Source organism: Molothrus ater, chromosome 3 (genome assembly GCF_012460135.2).
Source record: "Molothrus ater isolate BHLD 08-10-18 breed brown headed cowbird chromosome 3, BPBGC_Mater_1.1, whole genome shotgun sequence".
Classification (NCBI taxonomy): domain Eukaryota; kingdom Metazoa; phylum Chordata; class Aves; order Passeriformes; family Icteridae; genus Molothrus; species Molothrus ater.
This window is the reverse complement of record NC_050480.2, coordinates 7,793,696-7,816,236: the sequence shown is the minus strand read 5'-3', so window position 1 is coordinate 7,816,236 and position 22,541 is coordinate 7,793,696. Positions and strand designations below refer to the sequence as shown.

General features: G+C 41.2%; 2 protein-coding genes across 4 annotated transcripts in view; one reads left to right on the top strand and one right to left on the bottom strand.

The window, feature by feature from the left end:
- The first annotated feature begins 420 nt into the window (after positions 1–420).
- Positions 421–5,229, top strand: DEGS1 (delta 4-desaturase, sphingolipid 1). The gene is made up of 3 exons (XM_036380253.2): positions 421–577; positions 1,332–2,074; positions 4,233–5,229. The coding sequence occupies exons 1-3, from the start codon at positions 496–498 to the stop codon at positions 4,377–4,379; spliced, it is 972 nt and encodes a 323-aa protein (XP_036236146.1). The 5' UTR covers positions 421–495; the 3' UTR covers positions 4,380–5,229.
- A 5,738-nt stretch (positions 5,230–10,967) lies between these two features.
- NVL (nuclear VCP like) overlaps positions 10,968–22,541 on the bottom strand; it is a 40,257-nt gene continuing 28,683 nt past the window's right edge. The window contains exons 19-23 of one of the 3 annotated variants that reach the window (XM_036380158.2): positions 21,947–22,053; positions 18,186–18,262; positions 16,652–16,740; positions 12,949–13,019; positions 10,968–11,208 (exon numbers count right to left, since the gene is read on the bottom strand). In XM_036380158.2, coding sequence (XP_036236051.1) covers positions 11,164–11,208; positions 12,949–13,019; positions 16,652–16,740; positions 18,186–18,262; positions 21,947–22,053 — 389 coding nt within the window. In that variant the 3' untranslated portion in view covers positions 10,968–11,163. Of the gene's footprint in view, positions 11,209–12,948; positions 13,020–16,651; positions 16,741–18,185; positions 18,263–21,946; positions 22,054–22,541 lie in introns of those variants that run through there. The other 2 variants (XM_036380159.2, XR_004979905.2) reach the window with 2 other exon arrangements.

Here is a 22,541-nt window from a genome sequence, read left to right as displayed (position 1 = left end):
AGACCAGGACAGCAGATCACGGGAACGCGGGTTTAGGACGGCGATCGCTGCTCCTTCCCAGCTCTGAGGGCTTCTCCGGTCCTCTCTGAGGGCTGACCCTGTCCCGTCTGAGGGCGGTCGCTATCCGCCCTAAGGGCTGTTCCTGTCCCCCGCTCTGAGGGCTGCTCCTGTCCCTCTCTGAGGGCTATTTCTCTCCGCTCTAAGGGCTGCCCCTGGCCGCTCCTAGGGCTTCTCCTGTCCCTCTCTGGGGCTGTTTCTCTCCGCTCTAAGGGCTCCTCCTGTCCCGCTCCCCGAGCCCCTCAGGGCCCGCCCCGCCCTGCCGCCAGGGGGCGCAGCGGCGGCGGGAGCGCGCCCAGCAGCCGGCGGCGGCCAATGGGCGGTGAGGGCGGGGCGGGGGGGCGTGGCCCCGGGCCGCCTCCGCCGCGCTATAAAGTGCGGTAGCGGGGGCTCGGCGCAGCGGGTGGGCAGCCGGTGTGGGGGTTTTGTGCTGCCGCCATGGGGAACACTGTGGCCAGGGAGGATTTCGAGTGGGTCTACACGGACCAGCCGCACGCCGACCGCCGCAAGGAGATCCTGGGTGAGGAGACGCCGGCTGCGTGGCGGAGCGGGGGGGACGCGCACGGGCACCCCACAAGATGGCCGCCCTCGTCGGGGGGCGCCGCGTGCCCCCGGAGCGTCCCAGCGGGGCGGCCGGAGCCGGGCCGGGGCCGCGTACGTGGAAGCGGGAGCCGCCGCCTTGGCGGCGCTGGCGGGGGAGGGGAAGGGAAGGAGCGGGGAAAGGAGCGGGGGGGCGGCCGCCTGTGGGGGCCGAGCCCGAGGCGCGGGGCGGCGGCGGCCCGGGCTGCCATCCCGGGCGGCGGAATAGGAGCCCCGGTTCCCCGGCGGCCCCGGGCCGCGCCCTGCCAGCGGGACGGCGGTGCCGGGGCCGCTGTGCGCAGAGGTCACCGCGGCAGCCGCGTCTCGGCCGGGGCTGGCGGATAGCGGCGGCGAGCGCGGCGCTGAAATCGGGGTTGAGCCTTCGTGAGCCCTTCTGAATTACCGGGGGGGTTGTCGGCTCAGAGGCGTTTCCTTCCTGAGGAGGCTGATGTGGTACTGGTGCTTGCCATGTACGTGTGTAGTTGCTGAGCAACGCAAAAGTGCTAAAATGACTTGATTGCAAATGATTCACTATAGCAGTAAGTATCACAAGTGGAAAGGTCACGCGTTTTCATTACCTTTGCAGACAATTCCTAATTGGGACAAAGGGAGGAAAAAACTGCCATCTAATTGGAACAGTTGGCTGTGAGGAGAGCTTTGAAATAACTTTCTTCGTTTAATTTTTTCCCATCTAGCTAAACATCCAGAGATCAAAGCATTGATGAAGCCAGACTACAACCTGATCTGGGTGGTTGTGCTGATGGTTCTGGCGCAGCTGACTGCATTCTACCTGGTTAAAGACTTGGATTGGAAATGGGTGGTCTTCTGGGCGTACGTTTTTGGAAGCTGTATTAGTCACTCCATGACTCTGGCTATCCACGAGATCTCCCACAACAGTGCCTTTGGCAACTGCAAAGCCATGTGGAATCGATGGTTTGGAATATTTGCCAACCTCCCTCTTGGCCTCCCCTACTCCATCTCCTTCAAGAGGTACCACATGGATCACCATCGTTACCTCGGCGGTGACGGCATCGATGTGGACATTCCTACCAACTTCGAGGGCTGGTTTTTCTGCACCCGTTTTAGGAAGTTCATATGGATTGTTCTTCAGCCTTTTTTCTATGCCATTAGACCTCTCTGCATCAATCCTAAACCCATTAGTCGACTTGAAATAATCAATTTATTGGCTCAGCTTGCCTTTGATGTGGTAATATATTATTTATGGGGAGTCAAATCCATTTTTTACATGCTTGCTGGTTCAGTACTTGGTCTCGGGTTGCACCCAATTTCGGGACACTTCATAGCTGAACATTACATGTTTTTAAAAGGACATGAGACCTATTCCTACTATGGGCCACTTAATTTGCTCACTTTTAATGTTGGCTATCACAATGAACATCATGACTTCCCCAATATTCCTGGCAAGAGCCTTCCACTGGTAAGTTAACTTCTAAGGTTGTTACTTTTTCTTAAATTGAGGCCTACTTTAACATGAAAATAAGAAGAATGGAAGCTGGGAGATGAAAAACAAAAAAAACCTTCCACAATATCAGTTAAGTGATAAAGGTGGTAACTATTAAGCATTTTAGTGATAGCCTGAACAAGCTTCCAGTTTGCTCCTGCTCAGTCCCCTTCCATAAAAGGAGAGGGGAGGGAACGCATATCTTAGGCTTTGCACTAACTTTAGCTTTCTGTAATTACAGCCTGTCTTCTGAATTCTTGTTTGGAAGTATGCAAGAAACTAGTTAAGAGGTTAACTCTGGAGATTTGTTATCTCTGGCATTGAAATGTTAAGGGCAGTACTGTAATGTGTGCTTATCCTTCAGTCTCTTCTATCGGGGACATGCTCTGGTGGAGGAAGAGAGAGGGTTTGAGGTACTGTTAATGTTTGTTGTACTCTTGACAAATGTTTAATAACTTCTCTAGTCTGCAGCACTTCAGTTTCCTCTGGCAAGAGCCTTTGAACCCTAAATAAGTATCAGCTGTATGTTGGCAGTGTAGGACAGGCAGAATTAAGAGTTCCAAGCCAGGACTTAGACCTGTCATGCCTGCATGAATAGCAGAGGTGAAGTTTCTCCTACTTGAACCTTTGCTTCTTACAGGCAGGAGCTTCTTTCTCACTATGTCTGTGTTTCCCAGCTGAAGCATGGGAACCTGGGCTTCAGGGTTACACCTGAATCTTCAGTTTTTCATCAGATACCAATTTTGCAATTTGACAGCAGCTGTGGTGTTGGTCTTACAGCTTTGTTATTGCATTTGGCAATAGTGAGACCTTGTAAGATCATCCCTCTGCTGAAGTCCAAACTTGATTGGTATTTCTGTTGTCAGTGGTGGAACTGCAGCTGAAATAACTACACCAGCACTTTTAGCAGGGCAGGTAAATCATGCAATTGGTTTGCTGAGGCTTTGTGTGGTCTTCTGTAATTTTTTTTTAAGCCTAGATGATTGCTTTTATTAATAGATTTTAATCTTTCAAATGCAGTGGAAGTTGCTTTAACTCATGTTTGATATTTGGGTCTGTGCTGTGAACCAGCATTTCACTTCTTGGGTAGGTACTTTAGCTTATAAGTAGGCTATGAATTTTTCCAAGTATTTAATTCTAGGGGTAGACACCCAGTTCTGCTGCAGGACTCATAATCCACAGCTCTGATAAAAAAACAAAGCCTTCTTTTGGAATAGTGCAGTTAATTTGATTGGATAGGACTGCTGTGCTATGTGCTAAAGATCCCTGAGTACTGAACACTTGATTCCTCTCAGCTGGTGAGCTGAGAGTTATTACTGTTGAGTAAAAGTAGATTGCCTAGGTGCACCATTTTATAGGTGTGATGGGTCAAAACAAGCTTTGCCTTCAAACCAGCCATGTAAATACCTCGGGTTTGTTTGCTGCTTATACAGATTGATGTTATCCTTTGGACTAAAGCTGTGGAATTTTGTGAGAATCCTTTTTGTTCTGGTCGTGTTTTTAAGGCTTTAAGTGGCTGGCCCTAAATAGCAGTATGGGCACCTAACTGAACCTGCTGCTCTCAGTTTAAGCAGTGGTCTAGTTAACACGTGGAACTGAGAACAGCCTTTGGAAGTAGTTTCTATTCATTCTTTGAAGTTTGTCTTCAGAAACAAAATATTCCTCAGAAATAAAATGCCTTTTTTCTTCTGAGTACCGAGATTTGAAACTACAAGTAAAAATAGCTGTGCTAAACAGCTCTTCCTAGAATATAAAACATCCTTTTACTGTTAGTTGTATATCTGTGAGTCAGCACTGAACTGAGTCACACACTTTGAACAGCAACCAAACCACTTGCTTTGTGAGCTCCATCACCCTGTAGGAAGCATGGTGAAGGAGGAACTTTGGAAAGTTAGCTGAGTTTGTTCTGGCAGCTCCAAAAACTTCACAGCAGATTTACTTAATAACTAGGGAATTGCTTTTTCCTTCAAGGAATGTTTGCATTGTGGCACGAGTGGCCTTTCCTGTAGGATCTGACTTCTGGAATGAAACTTCCTGTGCTGTTACACATTACCAGGTTACACACTGAGGGTTGTAAAGTTGTCACAACTGATGTTAACATAACCAGTAAATAAACCTCATATCTCTCCTTCAGGTGAAGAAAATAGCAGCTGAATACTATGACCACCTGCCCCAATATAACTCTTGGATAAGAGTACTGTATGACTTCGTGATGGATGACACAATCAGCCCATATTCACGCATGAAAAGGCAATTAAAGGGTGAAGTGAAGCAAGATTAAACTTCTGGCAACCAAAAAACTTTGAAATGTCTGCTTGCTTTAAAGTGGCTGGTATAAAGGTTTCCTGCTAAAGCTGTTCACCTGTGTCCTGAATTAAGATGTACAGCAACATAGCAATGCATCCTTAAGGATTTTGTAGCAGACTCCAACCAGCTATAACATTCCTCACAGTCCTCAGATTTGTTGGTTTAATGTGTCCCTGTTTGCCTAAGGATCAGTGTTATATGCATTAATGCAAAATCTCTTTGTTACAGAATTTACTTTGGTAGGTGTTAAATCTATATAAAATGTCTGTCTGACTCATAACAGTTTAAAAGTTCTCAATGTATTGTACTGCCCTCAACATGCTATTTAGATGACTAGTTTTAAAATGCTGTACCTACCTGTTAATTCTAAACTAACATGATTTGTTAACTTAAACGTTCTGTTGAAAATGTTTCCAAACTGATGGTTGGAAGAACTAAATTTGCACAGAATTGTTCAGTCTGCCTTTGTTTTAAATATGTCATTTAAAGCAATGCTTTAAAGTTCCACCTTTTCTGGTGAGAGTACCTTAAAGGAGCAATCTATCAGAATGAAACTGGTATCTTTGAGATGGCTTCTGTGACTTCTTTGTTAAAAAAAAAGGTGGGGAATTCAAGAGTATTGCTAACTCCAAGGGTCCCACCCACTGCCTGAGCTGCTTCTGTTGGTATGTAGAGTGAGCAGGTGGCATTTAGGTAACTTAATGTACCTGATGTGGGGTTTCATGTTGGAAAAAGTCTTGTTTAGAGAGCTTGGGGGTTTTCTGATCTTTGAAGAAAAATTATTACCATGTTACTATGGCTTCAAATATAAATATTTACACTTACTTGGAAATTTGGCTTTTATGGAAAAGTGAATGGATGAAAACAGATACTATTTTGGCAAACAAGTCTAGCTACAGCCACTGACAATACTGCCTATTAGCACATTAGTCATTTGTGTACACAGAAAGGTTGTTAAATAATCTTGTTTGGTTTTTTCCCCCTAAACCTACAGTACCCTCCATAAATACTTGTCTTTCTTATATATTAAAATGTGGTCAGAGGTGGTGTTATCAAACTTCCTGCCTAGGAAATCTTTCATTGGGAACAGATAGACATGCTGGACAGTGAACAACCTTTCCATACCTCAGCACAGTAGATTTGCCTTCTTGGCTTTAAGCAGTCAAACCTGGCTACAAATCACCCTTAAATCTCAAATGGTGGCTCTGTGTATGTTCTTCATGGATCTGAAAGATGGAATCTGAGGAAGGTGGAAGTAGTAGCTGCTCTAACTCAATTTTAGATGCCTTCAGCTCCTGGATTTTGGGGTGGTTTTTTGGGTGATTGTTTGTTTTTGAGAAGGTGAGTGCCTGAAAAGATTGTACTGGCACCTCTTAACTCGGTCTCGACTGTGGTGCTGTTTTAATGTGTGTTTTGTTTAAGTGTGGGCCCTTATCTATCTGTGGCTAAACAATAGAAGTGGTATGAAAGTCTGCCAGCCACCCACAGAGTGACTTCATTATGCCCACAACCTGTGAGGTAGCCAGTGTGTTGCTCAGGGTGGAGTGTAATGTCAAAATAGAATTTGTCCAGTATTTTTACATGTAATTAAAAAGAAAAGGTTAAAGTAATACTGGGTGAATTTTTAATTGGTCTTCTTATGCTGAAGGATTTTAAGCTTTAGAGAAATTTGGTATTCCTAAAGCAGATTTGAGACCTTTCTATGGAATGGTGATATAGATGAGCTGTAAAGAATAATTGCCTTTCCTCCCTATGCAGAGGAAAACTGACTTGGGTTGAAACACTTGTAAAGGCTTAAGAAGTTGCAAACCAGTTTCTTTTCAAGCCATTTAATGTCACTGTTTGTTTTTTTTTAAATTATCTTTGGTGTTGATGATTTATTCATAGCTGGATGAAGGATGGAAAGTGTCTACAAAGTTTTAAAGTTTTATGGCTAAGAGCTGAAGTTAAGAAATTCAGTTATCCTACATGAATATTTAAGATAAGCAGAGTTCAGAGTAAAGATTTTATAGTTAGTTATCTTAGTTATCTATTTAATGGAATTCCTGCTTTTTAAAAGGGCTGAAGTTGCCATCTTTCTTGCTTAAAATTGCAGTTTTTGTTTTAATGTGTTCAGACTATGATTTTCTGTTCCAACTCAAAATATAAATACATTATTTTCACTTCAGGAGGTACTGAATGTTCTAGAATTCTGAGGGGGAGGTACTGTGCTTGCCATTATCTTTCTGCTGCTGGCTACCTTTTGGAGAACAATTTAGTGTATTAGGTTAATCTGAGCTAGTGAGATTGAAGTTTGGATCTGAACAATGGTCTGATTCTTGCAAGCATTGGGAGCTACCCTTCTCAGGCACAGCATTCCTGTGTAATACATAAAAAATCTTAGCAGCCAACCTCAGTGGTAAGAACTGCCAAAGCAGAACATTTGAAAGGTAACCAGCATTGTTTCCTCCCTAAAAAGCAGAAGCATTTCTGAACCACTGGTAGAAGCAATTAGGACCAGCTGGCCCTACTTGACTGGTTTGATGTACTCTAAATGAACAATGAATTTAAGTTCTATGTCATGGTGTTTACTCCAAAGACATGACATAGGAATATGAAACACTAACATTTAAAAAAACCAAATATGAACCATCTAGTTATTGGTTTAAGTACTTAAATAATTTTCATTAATACAATTAAAACACATCTGGCAGAAAGCTGTTAGTGTAGTTTTTGAAACCTTTTATCTGAAAGTTGGAGGGAACTTAGACTAACTGGTGAAGAGCAAATTAAACCTAAAGAGCATCAAGAACCCTGACAGTTAACTCAGTGGTTTTTTTTTTCTAAATCTATTCAGATGGAATGAGTTAACTTTGGTGTTTCTACATGTTTATTAGGGTTTGTTCCATTCAGGTTGTCAGTTTGGAAAACATCTCCTTTATGTGCAATCAGTCAGGAATTTTAACTGTCACCCAAGTATTTTAGTTGCAGTTAAATTGTGCAGAGCTCTGAATCTTCAGGGCTTTTAGAATAACCTGCAGTGTTCAGAATAAATGACCTTGCATGGGCATGGTTTTTAATGCTCCCTGCCCCTAATTATCTGGAGCTGCTTAAGTGGAGTCAGTAATGCATCCTGGAGTCTGATTGTACTAGGCACTGGTTTTCCCACAAGACAGGAGTGTGTCTGCTCCTCTTTCAGAACAACCCTTGCCTCTGGCACTCCCCATTTGCTGTGGAACCTGTCTGTTCCCAACATGAACGTGCTAAATGGGTGCATCTCTGTCTGCCTGCAGAGCTCCATGCTTCAGACCAGGGCAGGGCTTCCTCCCTGCAACACAGGTCAGTTGGAACAGGTGAGAATTCCAGCTGTGTGTTCAGAACTCCTCTGGTGAGCTCACTGAGTGAGCAAAGGTCTCCAGCTGTTGACAAATGAATCTGGTCATGGCAAGTGGCCACTGGTCAGAGCTGAGGTCAGTGGCTCACCTCTGCCTCCCTGACATTTATTCCTCCTGTCAGATGCAGTGGCATGCCACAGCAGAGCTCAAAGATGTTCATTCCTTATTTAATGATGAGGTTCAGCAGGTGATAACATCAGTGCTACAGACTGCAGCCTGCCCTACTCCTGTTGGACTAAAGAGGAGGAAAGTGACTTTGAAGCAGCAACCTTGTGTAAGTAGCTTGGCACAGCTTTTGGAAACTGTGCTCTTTAATTTGGAAGTCTCAAAAGACTTAGAGCAAAGCAAGTTCTGCTCTTTAGCTTGCTCCTTGCAAGGCACAGGAGGCACTTCTGGGTCTGCCAGCATTGCCTCTGCAAGGTCCTGGGAAAGCAATCTGATAAATAGGTGTGTCTGAATCATGTGGATCTGCCTTTGGCACAGCAACCTGCAACTACCTTTTCTCTAGCAAATCTTCTATTTCACAATCAAGCCTGCAGTGGGACACAAGACTTTAGAATAGAGGTGGGGAAAAAGTTTTCTACTGAGCCAAGAATGAAGACAGCATTTTTCTTTTCTCTTTTTGACAGTGCTCTGCACTGCCTCTGCCCCCATCCATGCTTATGTTAGCACCTACTGTGCTCTGGGACAGGCTCCTTCTTGTGGTTTTGATATGTTGCTAGCCTCAGGAAAAGGGAGAAGAGAATGGCATGATGAACAATTTCTTGATCTTGTCACAACAGAAACAAGATGACTGGAGGCAAAACCTAGAGGCCTGTCTGCTAGGAGGGGCAGTAGATGCCTATGCAGAACAAAATATTTGTCTCTATTGGGTGAAAAGGCTCCTTCCTTAAAGCAGTTCCCATTTTCTGTGTACAAAGGATAATGTTTTTTTAGTGATCCATACTATAGCCTAAGCAGAATTTCCCACAAGGAGCAGTGTGGATGCAACTCTGGTGTGTGAGCAGGCACATGGAATTCAGCTGCCTAGCCCTGCCTGCTCCTTGCTGCACATGGAGCCCAGCTGAGGTGAGCAGACAGGATATGGACACTTGACTGACCTGGCTTTTTCTCCTTTCACCTTAACTTCAGATTTTCTTGTGCATTCAAACTCTCCTGCACCCTACTTCCTCTATCACCTGATCATGAGATACTGAGTAATAAACCTGTTTTGTGCTGGCACTTTTGACAAGACTGTAGTGCTATTACTGCTCCTTGATGTTGTCATCCTATTGCAGGGGTTCCATACTGTTGTCTCCTTATCCCAAGAGTTCCATACCTTCTTGGTGTTTCTCGTGGGCATCTCCTCAGAGCACTGACTCTTTCTTCTCACAAAGCAGCCAACTGACTCCAGTGCCCTCTCACCCAGCCACCCCCACTCTTTTATAGCATCTTCTTCTCACTGCTTACAGCCGTGGCCTGGTAATGTCAGGCCTGCTCCCAATCTTTGATCATTGGCCCAGCTGCAACTCCTTAGGGCTGAGATTACTTTCTACTCTATTTTCTTCTATTCTATCCCCCTACACCTTGATAGCATTTCCTCCCTTCTCTTGCCTTGCAAGCCCTACTTTGCTTTCTTACATACACAGGAATATCATCATAAAAGGAAAGGAAAATTCTCAGGTGGATATGCCAGGACTTGAGGACTCCACTCCTGTTTAGGGTCATCATCTCCAGCTATCCAGTATGGTGGCAGGAATCTTCTCTGTATATCCATAAAGGAGAAATCACTTATTCTTGTCATTTGTCCACTCAGCCACTCAAGGGAATTGAGTGTATCATTATTATACTCTTGTAGTATTATGAGCTAAGACTAAGGGAACTGTGTTTGTGCAGCTTTGAGAAAATGAAGCTTATGGAGAGAACTTAGCACCATCTTCCAGGGGTGGTCACAAAGATGGAGGGAGATTGCCTTTTTACAGGGGTGACATGGAAAAGATGAGGGGTAAGGGATGCTTCCAATTGGAAATGAGGAAAAACTATTCCACTAGTTGACTGTTATTGTGAAAAATCTCCCCAGGGCAGTGGTGGATTCCCCAATGGCAGACACCTGTAAGGTTCAGCTGGACAGGGTGCTGGGCCATCATGTCTAGACTGCTTTTTGCCAAGAAAGCTTGAACCAGATGATCATTGATCATTAAGGTTTCCTCCCAACCTGGTATTGACTGAAAATGATGATGTTTCATCTTGGATTTCTGGGAATCATAGCTGAAGATTCAAGTCTGATTTACAATTAAAAGCAGGCACACCATCAGCACCTACTTTATATCCAGGGACTTAATTTGTTAGTCTGATGAGTCAGAATTTGAGTCACTCAGGCACCAACTTCTCTGGGAGAGGGAGGGAATGTCATCCCATGTAGAGCAAAAATCCCAGTGGTAAGAACAAGCTGCCGTGATCATCAATATTTTTAAAATGCAAGTCTGTGATGGTAAGTTACATCTGATAGTCTTCAAACATGTACCTTTGGGTAAAAAGGTGCAGCAAGATTTCTTGTTAGCTGGCAATTCTGAGAAGAATTTAAGATGTAAGGTACTATTCTCTATCAAGGTCAGTCTTGTAGTTAGATCTGGTTGTTCAGGGTATTTGTCTAAATGAATTCAAGCAGGAGATTAAATGTTGCTTACAAAAACTATTTCACTGGGGTTTTTCCCTGAAGGCTTGTAGCTTTCATAATCTGTCACTTTTCAGTGTTTTGTCTTAACTTGGATGCTTCCCAATTTTGAAAATTTATCTGTTTAAGGAAAATAATTAAGCACTAGCTTGTTAAGTACCTCTTAACTCAAATGTTTCTTAGGTTGAATCATAGTATCATAGCACTTCTCCAATTTCCAAACTTTACTCTCTCCTAGATAACCCAGCTTGCCATCTGTGGGCAGTTTATTTTGGTAAGGTAGAAGGAAGCTGTTAGCAGCTCAGAGAACCTGTCCTTGGAAAATGCATGATTAATGGTGTGATAACATCCAGTGCAGCACTTTCCCAGCCTACTTTCACTGTCCTTGTTCTGGAAAACAGCAGTTTTCTCTGGTGGTTGAAAACAGCTGTTTGTAGAGTGTAAACACCTGGAAGGGTTGGCCTGTGCCTCAGGGATCTCTGAGTCAGGGCACCAAATAGATCAGAATGGTGTTAGCTTTTTAACACTAAAAGGATTCATTGTATCTTTTATTCTGGAGACAGTTAAATTAAGGATGCTTTGGAGCAGTAGGTTGTGATGATCATTTTTTCAGGTATAAAAAGTTGAGAGATAGATTTAGTAGAGCTTCTTTCCAACTTGCCTCTTGAAAACAGGCACTGCAGAACTCTTCACCAGTGTAGTGAGTCTCTTTTGGGAATTGTCCAAATGTATCACCTGCACAGTGACTTCTGCAGCTCTTCATACATTATTTGATCCTGCCAGTGGCAAGAGAAGAGGAAAAATACCTCAGACAGTGGTAAAAAATTACACAGTATTTAAAAGTGACTTGGTGTATTATTTAAGCAAGTGAAACAAACCAGCTCTATGAGTCACTAGCTGCATTTTAAAACATTTACAAACAAAAACCTAAAGAAGGCAAACCTCCCATAGCCTGGCTCATAAATGAGGCTGTCCAGGGAGAGTCAGCACTGGTGTGTAATTCCCAGAGGCCTCAGGCAGGTTCTTACAGTTCCTGTTGCCATGCTGGGTTGGATGGCAGCTTCACTGAGGAGGCACTGCCCTCTTCACCACAGGAGCTGCTGCACTGACACTTTCCTCCCCCATCTAGTTCTGCACCATGAACAGACAGGGTCATCCTTTGCTAGTCTAACCTCACTGTTCCTTAACCCTTTCCACTGCTCACTCAGAATGAGAGCTTTGAGGAGCAGAATACTTCCACTGAAATCTCTGGCTTCAGAAGGTGATGTCTGCCCACAGCCTAAAGAATTTTTTTTTTGTTTATCTTGAGTCAACCAATTAAACCAAAAAGAGATGTGTATGAGATAGAAAAGGTAGATGCACTAGATCAGTAAGATGCAGCTTTTTTGCCTTTTTTTTAAATTTTCCAGTGTCATAGCAAAGTCTGTAGTTTTTGTCAGACTGAATTTGTCCAGCAGATAGGAAGTAGCAGCTGGAAATGGGAGATAAGTACTGCAAAAGATATTTCAAAATATCTAACTGACAAATCTTCAGATGAATATAACTGAAATATAGGACTCTCAGATATGTGATATTTAGCTGCCTTTGAGATGCAGAATAACATTTTTTGTTAACCAGAAGGAAGGAATATGTTCTAATACTTAACTGTCATTGCCATGTCAGAGGAGATGTTTTAAATTTTTGTGGCTGTTTGTTTAGTGATTAGCAAAGGGAAAACAACAGCCAACATCATCTTTAAAGGTTCTTGGAGCCACAGATTACTTTCAATTTTATGAAAGGTGACTGACCACCAAAACACAATAAAAATGAAAGGAAATGGAAATAGTTTACTAACTTCTCTCTGGCTAGTGCTACATGTGAATACATTATTGTATTCTGGCTGCAATACAGCACACTCTTGGCAAGACATGGAGACCTAGACACAAGCTCTGCAATAATAGCAACTCCTATATATTAACTTCAAAATTACAGTAATTAAGATGACTGAGCAGCTTTCCTGTCAGTCATTAAAAGGAAAAGGGCATGAGGAAAGGTTTACAACAAACTTCCTTGACAAATCCAAATAATGAAAAGAGCTATAAGAAATAACTGAGATCATAAAGTGTGTTTTGTGTCCCATCTCAAATTTACATCTCTTGCACATCAACAGAAAAGGTTGAGCATCTTTGTGTGTCATCATCACAGGGGAGGAAAAGTTGTGGCAGGATGTGGTGCACACTAAAGGCCTTGACTTTACACTGAAAGCTCAGCAGTCTGGGAATGTCAGTGAAGTCCAAGGCACCACAGTAAAAAAAAAACCTTGCTATCTTGGTAAGCCATCTACATACAGTGCACCATCTGCAGCTGAAAAGGGAGGCTTTAATTTCTGGCTTTAACACAGACATCAGGGTTGTTTAATGCAGAAGCAGGCAGTGTCAGTTTGAAATCCATCTTAACCATTCCCAGCAGCCTCCAGCATCAGAAGAGTGTCCTTCCCAAGGCAGTAATGAGCTTTATATACTGGAATTTTACCTTACCTGTTTGGACACTGAAGACTTCACTTTCCTGAAAGCTTCTTCAAAGTGTTTACAAGAAATCTTGATTTCTGCTTAAAGAACAAAGCATAATAAGTGACTGAAATTGCAGACAAGTGACAATCAAGTGACTGTTGCATGTATTTCAAGGCAGCATTCATGAAACTTAAGTAACTGAATTCCTGTAACCTTTCTGGAAGTGAATCCCTCAAATTCTGCTGCTTCCACTTCTGGGCTTTTTTTTAAACATAAATTCAATATTAAACTTCCCTGTTATTTAAGAAGTATCTAGAAAACATTTTGCTATCATTCCAATTCTACTCAATTTCTAAGTAATTGGCTTTATATCAGTGCTTTATCTGGCATTACACAGAAGTGATGAAAGCTTTCACTGCTACAACTCCCTGTGTTTAAGTTTATGCAAATTGCCTTTTTGACTTTAATGAAGCTCTCCACAGTAATTATTCCTAATAATAACCTTTTGAACAGGTTTTCTTAGTATGTTAAAACATAAGCATCCATCAAATAAGTCATAGATTCCTCTGCTCTCACAAGGAAGTATCTTGTTTAATCTGGATTTAAAAATCTTAAAATGCCATTACATAAATAATTACCAGCTAACACTGTGCACAGGTACCAGATATGTCAGAAATAGAAATTGTAGTCTTGTTTGGTGCATTCTTTTAATCTCTTTCATTAGGATGATTATTGCTTTTCTTTCCACCCCTGCCACATGAAATGGGATGTGCCAACATGAAAAAACTCTAGACACTAATATATTTTGAGTCCTAGTTGAACAAAAATCTTCTGCTGATACAGTAAAAGACTAAAAAGCAAATGGAAGATACTAAATCAAAAATGAAATATACCTTGTCTAGAGTATTCAGGAGAAGAGCAAATAGCCTACAGTTGTTATTACCTGAAGGAAATGCTATTTACAGTAAGAAAAATGTTCAAATTGGGACTTTCCCAGAAGACAGATTACTTTTAGACTGAGTCATTAAAACTCCATAAAACAAAAAAGATAGGAGAATTTAATTTTGCTTTCACTTTTGTTTTTAGGCATGTAATTTTTAATCAAACTGTGACAAGGCTACAGGGAGAGAGAAAATCTCCTGCTAGGTAGCTGACCTCTCACTGCAAGTTCAGTTAGACTGTTTCATGCTTATTATGTGATAAAAGCTTGTCCAAAATGTAGCTGTGAGTAATCTAGACCTTGGCTACTTGCTTTCAGACACTTTGCCTTGATTTCTGATGACCAAACCATTTATAATGTTAAATTAAAATAATGAAGTATATCAACAAGTACAATCTTTAAAAAATAAGACAATATACTTAAAACTCTAAATCTGAAATTGGAGTTTTCCAGTTTACATAGGTGAGTGAGGGATACATGGTTCCTATCAAACAAGGACCATATCTTGCTTTTCAAATTCAATTGCAAAGATGCAAAACTTTCTTTTCACTTGTTAAACCACACTTGCTCTTAACTGCTCTAACAAAAAGCCTCATAGATTCTCTGCTTAGGATCAGCCCTACAGACTGCAGGTGATGTGGGACCACTGGCTATCTCTTACAAAAATATACAAGAAGGGTCATAGCTTAGAAGGTCTGTATTTGTCACTGCAGCTGAAATAGGAGTAAAGCTCTCTCTCTATTATTTCTCATATCCTGTACATTCTGTGTAACTAGATCTGTTTGAAATAAATACACAAGATTAAGCTAAAAGGTAGGGGTGTTAAAATGTCAATGAGAAGAAGTCACCAGGAGCACATGGTGTTTCTGAGGAGCCTGACAGAAACTGCAGAACTGCTGCAGCAGGCTGGGTCCCACTCTGGCAGTGCTGCTGAAACCATCTTCAGGGGTTTGGAGAAGGGAGGCAGAAGTGAAACTCCAAGTTTGCAAATGACAGTGAAGCTTTCTGAGCATTCAGTGCTGGCCCAGCGATGAGAAAATTCAGGGGTACTACATAAAAGTGGAAATCTGCCCAGTTGTTAGGAATTTCCCCTACAAACTTCTGTATCTGGCAGTTCTCAGACCATAGTGACTAACATGATCAGCTTGCCTAGGCCTGTTCAGATTGGCAGTAGAATTTCTGAATTCTCCTAAGAAATATCACCAAAAGGATATCTTTACATTTCACTTCCTAAAAGTACCTTCAAGCAAACCACTGCCAAGTGTTAAAAAAAACCACACCCCCGATTTTATTCCAGAGGGAAAACATCAGGTGTAACAAGAAGTTGCAACAGTTTCTCCAGAAGAGAAAGGAGCAGCCCTGATTCCAAAGGACTGACTGGGGAGGACACTCAGCAGCCAAGCAGAGCGTGGGAGGGGAGGCAGCTGAGCTTGTCCTGCTCAACACTGAAGGAACAAAATCCCCACTCTTTATCTTGAAGATAAAAATGAACAGGGTCTCAACTCAGAAAGCACCTCACATGTTTTCATACCAATCAGGGCTGACATCTTGGAAACCCAAGGGCAGTCCAAGCAAGCAGCAGCTGCTATAAACATGCAAATCAAGCTGTACATGTATTATGGACTTGCTGGCTGCCCACACATTCACACAGTCAGTGCTTAGGCTGCAATCCTAACCGTGAAGGCTGAATTCAAGGGATGAACAGCTTTGAATAAAGCCTGCTGTATTCTGAGCAATTATAAAAATGACCAGGATAAACTCAAATATTTCTACCTCAAATCAAGAGTTTTAGCCAGCTATAGCAAGCAAAATGGGTAACCAAGTGATACAACAGGGAAGGTTTTTACAGCTCAGGGTTTTTTCCTCCTCTAGCTGAACATGCTTGTTGCCTCAGAACAGGGAACACAGACACTGTGCTCTGGTAATCTACTCTTGCTAAAATCCAGACAAGATTGGATAGGTGCTAGATCAAAATTAATCATTCAAAGCCATTAAAATACCAGTGTTGCTCTTAGAAATCAGTAGCATAATGAAAGCCTACAATATTTTCCAAGGACATAATCTGAAAAGCCACAATTCTATGTTAGCTTTGCATTTTGGCTTAAAGATAAAATTACAAACAAAATCACTGGGAAGAAATCTAAACAGACAGGCATTTTATATAAAAGTTTCAATCTCTAATTCAAAAATCCCCACAAAAATACAACTTAAACCAGCAGTGCAGACAGATAAAGAAAGGGCAGAGATTGTACTTGAATCAATTTATAACTTCCTGTTAAAGTCCTGGCAAGAGGCACTGATGAGCTAAGCACCAAAGATCAAAAGTGGCATAGATTTCCCCAAGTCCATCAGTGCTGGATGTAAATGTTCAGTTACACAACACAGCTGGGTGCCAAAGGCAGGAAATCAGGGAATGTGCAGCTTACAACCCTCCTCCAAATACATCACTGATACAGTCTCTGATAGTGACAGGGAAAACTGGCAAAGTTGTATTTATTTAGTCTAGAAAATAATCAGGTTACATAACCATTTAACAGAAACTTTTCTTTAAGGCTGCAACCTTGAATTCTTTAAAAAAAATAATTGTGCTGACTTCTGGCATAACCCATTTTTCCTGTACCTTCCCCTGCCTCCCCTTATGTGACTCAATTTTTGTTTTGCTCAGAAGTCAATCAATCAATGATGTACAGCTTTCACAGCCTTATGCTTGTCTTCAACTACTCTAAATACTTGATATTCCATTTACCTTGTCACTGTTCAGTTAAGATTTTCTTTTTAAAGCTCTCTTACCCTTCTTGCTTTGAGTATTCTGCAGGGCCATTTCCTGTCTCAAGGCACAAATGGAAGCCTCACGCACCAGAGCTGAAAGGTCTGCCCCTCTAGGGATACAAACAACAGGTTATTTGGGGATAAATTGCTGTTTTGCTGATGGCATATAGAAACACACTGAAAATGACATTAAAATTTGGTTGTGCTGTCACAAAGTTTCATCTTAAGAACACTGGAAAGAGGCCTGATGATTAGGCAGTCTGTAACCTTCATTACGGAGTGATGCCCTTCAGATTTTAGCCACAAATTAAGATCAAATTTACGAGAAACAAGGGAAGAGGCTAAACCCCCATTCAGCATCCTTGAAAATGCCAAAGGGTTGATTAATACTGTGCCACTTCTTAGGAATATAACTTCTTTTTTTAATAAATCTTATGAGAGATTCAAATGAGAGCCCTCACCATTACAAAAAGAGTTGCTCAAAGCTCTCAAAGTAAACATGCTCTTAATAATATCCACAAAGCATGGTCAGATCAGTTTAGGTATTTCTTTCCAGTTTCCTGGAACAGCTGGAAGTTTTCACATGTCTTTCAGCTGGTGAAAGTCATCGAATCAAAAAAATTTTCAAAATTAACTCCCCGTGCTTCATTTGGGGGTACTTGGCAGAAAGTATTTAAAAATCAAAAATTAAACCCAACCAGATAAAACAAAAACCCCATATAAACCAAAACCAAAGACATTAAAACACACAACAAAAACCCAAACACATTCACTCACACACAAAACCCCCAAACTCAAAATGCAGATAAACACAAGCATCAAAAAACCCCCAACCAACAACAAAATCTCAAACAAAAAACCCACAACAAAAAAGCAAACCAAAACCCCCACACACTGAATAAAAAACCTCTGAAACATAAACCAGTGAGTGAAAGCTGCAGAAAGAAAAACTATTCATTTTTCCCAATAATATTGTGGCAAGCAGTCTGTCATAAACTTTATCTTTTGTGAACTCCATAAAAACATTGAGTATTACTAAATTATTGAATAGTTTAAAGCTTTGTAAGTTTTATGGACCATAACTGCAAACTATTCTGACAGGTATGGTAATCAAGCTTTCCCTAAAGCCACACCTTGCTATTCCCAAAGCTGAAGTGGGCCCTCATTCCTTTGTCAAACAGAGTGCTCTCAACTCTGTGACAGAACAAGCTGGTTATGGCTGCTTAACCAATTTGCTTTCATCACCATTGTGTATGGGCCCACCACTTAAAGAGGGCTCTTTGTTCCTCAGATGATGCAAGAATTCTAAAATAAAACCAAAGAAAACCAAAAGGCCTCCACTGTTCTGTATTTGCAATGTGAAGACTATTCCAGATGAAGAAGACTTTAGCATCCATATATTCCTACCAACTTCTTGGGAAAAAAAAACACAAGGGAAAAGGTTTATAAAATTAAAAAATCCTCTTAATAATACCAACAAAACACAGCTGATCATGCACCAAGGACTGCTGGCACTGCACATGAAGTATGGAAGTCAAGAGTAGAAGATACTCACGTGTAACAATCACAGTGCTCACTGTAAGCAATTTCCTCCAGGCTCACATCACTGTCCAGGGGAGGCCTGGTGCCATCCTAAAGGAGTTGAGGTAAGGAAAAAGAGAAGGTAAGAAAACTTTTTTTCTTTTACATCTACCATCCCCGAAGTGATGAAGTTTCTTTAATCAGGAATCATATAAATATCTGACAAGATTCCTGCAATATCCACAAATATAAATATTTTTAACCTCAAACTGGCAAGAAGGATAATCAGCCTTAAAACCATTTAATTAGGAAATGTTAAGCAATGGTAAATTTTAACTTGCCACCACAGATTAGATTTTCTCTAAGGAAATGATGGCCAGCCTGCCCCAGGGCATTGTAACAACAACATTATTCCATATGTGGGCTTATTTTTAATAATAGTTGGTTGCTTCAGCAGCTTGTTTAGCTGAACTTCCTCTGGTTTTACTCTGGTGTGTTGAAATCAAACAGCTAAGCAATAGGCATGTCAGTTTAGTCTTATCACATTTAAGACTAAATTAATTGTCTATCTTTTATATTCTGGATATAGATTTTCAAACTTAGAAGTTTTCCATTTAAGTTTCATAGCAGTTTGTCCAAAAATATACTGTAGATTTTTGGACACTACTTTTCCATATTATTACTGGTTCCTCCAGAAAGATTCCAGAAGTGGTTTCTTTTCTTATTATTTTTGCACCTCCAACAGCAGAAGTCTTAAATGACACAAATGGTTTTTGAAACTAGCAACAAAAATTCCAAACACTGTAAGCTTGGAGATCCTCCTGTCATCCTTAGACAACAGTGAAGTATTATCACGATAGTACAGAGATTCAAGATGTCTCTTTGATCAAACAATATCTGAGTTTTGACAGGAAAGAACACTTTTAGGATAAAATTATACATTCCTGCCAGATATTCATTTGACAGAAATGAACAAATTCACATAAATATTTTCTGACTCCTTCAGAGGAATTAATATACTGCATACCTACAACACTTTCAAGAGAAAAAAATAAAATGTGTAGTACCTGGCAAGTTAAAATACTTGAATACTTAACAGACAGTGGAACAGTCAAGGACTAGGCAGAGTAAGGAAACTATCTTGAATGAATCTTTAACAGTTACAAAGGGGAAAAAATCCAAAATAACACCACAACAAAAAGATAAAGGAGCAGCCTGATTTGGAAACATCCTGGAAGGAGAGACTTTAACCTGGAAACAAGGAAGCTTCATACAACTTCACGTGGGATACTTTAGTAATTCTTATGGGAAATTGCAAGCCAGAGAGATGCCTTCTCTGCTAAAAAGAAATGTTTAACCTGTTGCTTTGTGGAGCAAATGCACTGGGCATTTTTTGCTCTCCCTGCTCTGGTGCCCAGCTCTGTGCAGCAGAGGAGGCCTGATGCAGCTTCCAGGAATGCTTAAGTGCAGCAGTGCCTGAAACATGTGAAGGCAGGCTTCTCTTGCATAATGTGCATAATTGGCAATGACTGATGTGTACAAGTTAACTGAAATAAAAGTCTTTCACAACCCACATTTGGGCTGGCTTCCTGACAACCTGTTTCTCCCCCCAAGTCCCTTTTCTACCCCTCATGCTGCCTTTCTAAGCATCCATGTTTTCATTCAGCAAGGATTCCATTTCCACATGCTGTGCATGTATTCCTAGGAGATTTCTGGGAATGCATGGCATCATTCAGAAGCCACTCACATCTGCACCAAACATTTTGTTTTCTCTGGCCTTGAGCAAGTATATTCTCAAATTTTTCACACTTCCTCACCTAAAATGCGTGGATGAAATCTGACAAAAAATAAAGCATTTTAATTAATTTAAAGCATTGTCCCCTCTTCCTACTCCATGTTCTTCTTTCAGATAAATCTTTAAAGATGTGTAGGAGTTAACTCCTCATTCACCACAAGGATTTGTAATCAAAATAGCCAGACTAGTGTGAGTTAAGCATGCATGAAAGCATCTTGAATTCCAAAAAGCAAGATAAACAACATGATAACCAGTGAGAGGATCCACAGAAACCAAGCTGATAAACACTGTGCAATGTATTCCTGCTGTCAAGAGGGCCCCTAAGCAGGTAAGTTCACATCAAAGCTGATGTCAGCAGAAGACAAAAATATTCTGGCAGTGGGATAATAACAGGCTTACCACATCCCACTGCCATTCCTCTTGGTGTTATCCCAACAGGAAGACAGGATTGTAGGCACAAAGATTCCCAGGAGAAGGGAGCAAAGACACTTTTCAGTGACCTCGCCCAGGATTTATGGCAGTAATTGCAATTCTGAGTTTGATTCCTGATGGGAAACTGCAAACAGTTCTCCCCAACAACCAGCTGGTCACTGACACAAGAGGAAGCCAGAAGATGAATGAGGACTCATTACAGTTCCTTGTCCTCAGTGTTGCCCATGAGTGATCCTGCCCTTGCCAGGTGGGTTCCTGTATCTTGGTGTGGCTGTGAGAGTGAGAGAAATCAGCTCTGTTTAATGCCACCTTTGCTCCAGGGAAGGGAGCAAAGCACCAAGCTCTGCTACACTATTCCCCTACACCCCTAATTACCTTTAAAAATAAATCTGGTAAAATAAAAATTGTGATTCCTTACAGTATTCAGAGATGTTACACTCTCAACATCTCATGAAGAACATTAAGAACAGGGTTGTAAAAAGTATGAACTGAAGTATTTCTGTAAAACTTAAAAACAACAAACTTGTCTACTGCAAACAGCAAGTGGGGGAATACTCAATCTATTTTCCTCCATGAAGCAAAGCACAGAACAAATGAAGGAAAGTCTAACATCCTGAATTTATAATGAGAGGTCACCTGGTGAATATCCATTTTGGCATGAAAGAACAGGCTGGAACAAGTTCTCACTTTCTGAATTCTGAATCAACTATTGCCTATACACCACAACTTTAAGGTTACACAAGTCTGGATTATCCCTTATTAAAAATACACTAAAAAATTAAAAAAAAAAAAACTAAACATAAAATAAAAAATAAACTAAACAATTTTTGCCAGACTTCTCATAATGCTATCTCTCCTCTATAGCAAAGACTTTGTCTCCTTTGCAGCTTAATTCAAGATCTGACAGAACACCTGGTCATAAAAATCAATGCTGATCTACTGGAAAAAAGTAGGAAACATCCAAGTAATTCATATGCTTTTTATGTTCTTTTTGAAGGCCCTGATTCCTGCTGTGCCCTACTTGGGGAAACACTCCCAGAATTCTATAATCCAAGTGTCTGAAGTAGCAGATTGTGCTGTCCACCACAGGGAGGACCCATGAAGGCACAGATTGTACATTTTCACATTTACTGTAACACACAACCTCAATCATCACAAGCTTCTTTTCATCCTAAAGCAAATTAGGTGTCACAACTACTGTTGAGCAAATACAGATGGAGCCTGTGAATCATTCTGCTGGATGTCTGGAACCCCCCAAAAAAAGCTTACAAAACACTTCTAGGCCCATTACTCACTCAGATAGGAATCTTCTAATTAAATCTCTTCAAGCTGTGACTATCAAGGCAGCAACTTCTATGTTTAACAGGTTTGCTTTACTCAAGATTCATCAGCCCCTTGCAGTCCCAGAGCAAATTTAACAGCAGACAGGCTGAGGGATTCTTTTATGACCTCATGGAATAGCTGAAAGTGTTTCATGAGACAGGATCCTGCAATTCTTTGTAACATTTAATTTGTCTTACAGCATTCCACCAAGCTTCAAGATGAAGGATATATTTCCAAATACTCACTTTGGTGATGGTTTTTAAAATAGCAAGTCGATCTTCAGGTGGTGGCAAACCCACATAGAGTGTTTTATCCAGCCTACCAGGACGCAGGATAGCTGGGTCAATGATATCTTAGGGAGAGGAAAAATAGAAAAGAATTAATCCAGAAATGAGTTGCACCCTTAGGAATATCTGCACATGAGAAGGAATACATGCATATTTGTACCAAGACTCAAAGAAGCATTTGTGTCATGCACGTGCATTTGAAGCTCTGAGCCTTATGAAAAAGGTTCATTTTTGTCAACAAGTCCCAAACAGCCAGTAAAATTAAGCCACAGCTGATCAATGATGGCCCATAAATACCAGTTTCATCTCTTTGGATAAGAGGACAACTCTATATTTGGCAATACAGAATTAGAACATCTTTGCTGAGGAATTCCACATTAATTATTAGCAGTTTCTTCTACTGGAAGGAACTCTTACCCAAAGGGACAATGATAAGCCAAGCATAACAAGCACACAGGGCCAATCACAACCATCCATATGCCAACTTAATTTTATTGGTCATTTGTATTTCTACTACATAATGGTTATCTGAATGGTAAAACAGGAAACCCAG

Coding starts and splice junctions, on each gene's coding strand:
- DEGS1 (XM_036380253.2), top strand. CDS start 496: ATGGGGAACACTGTGGCCAGGGAGGATTTCGAGTGGGTCTACACGGAC. Junction 578..1,331: donor CCGCCGCAAGGAGATCCTGG/GTGAGGAGACGC, acceptor TTTCCCATCTAG/CTAAACATCCAGAGATCAAA. Junction 2,075..4,232: donor CTGGCAAGAGCCTTCCACTG/GTAAGTTAACTT, acceptor TCTCTCCTTCAG/GTGAAGAAAATAGCAGCTGA.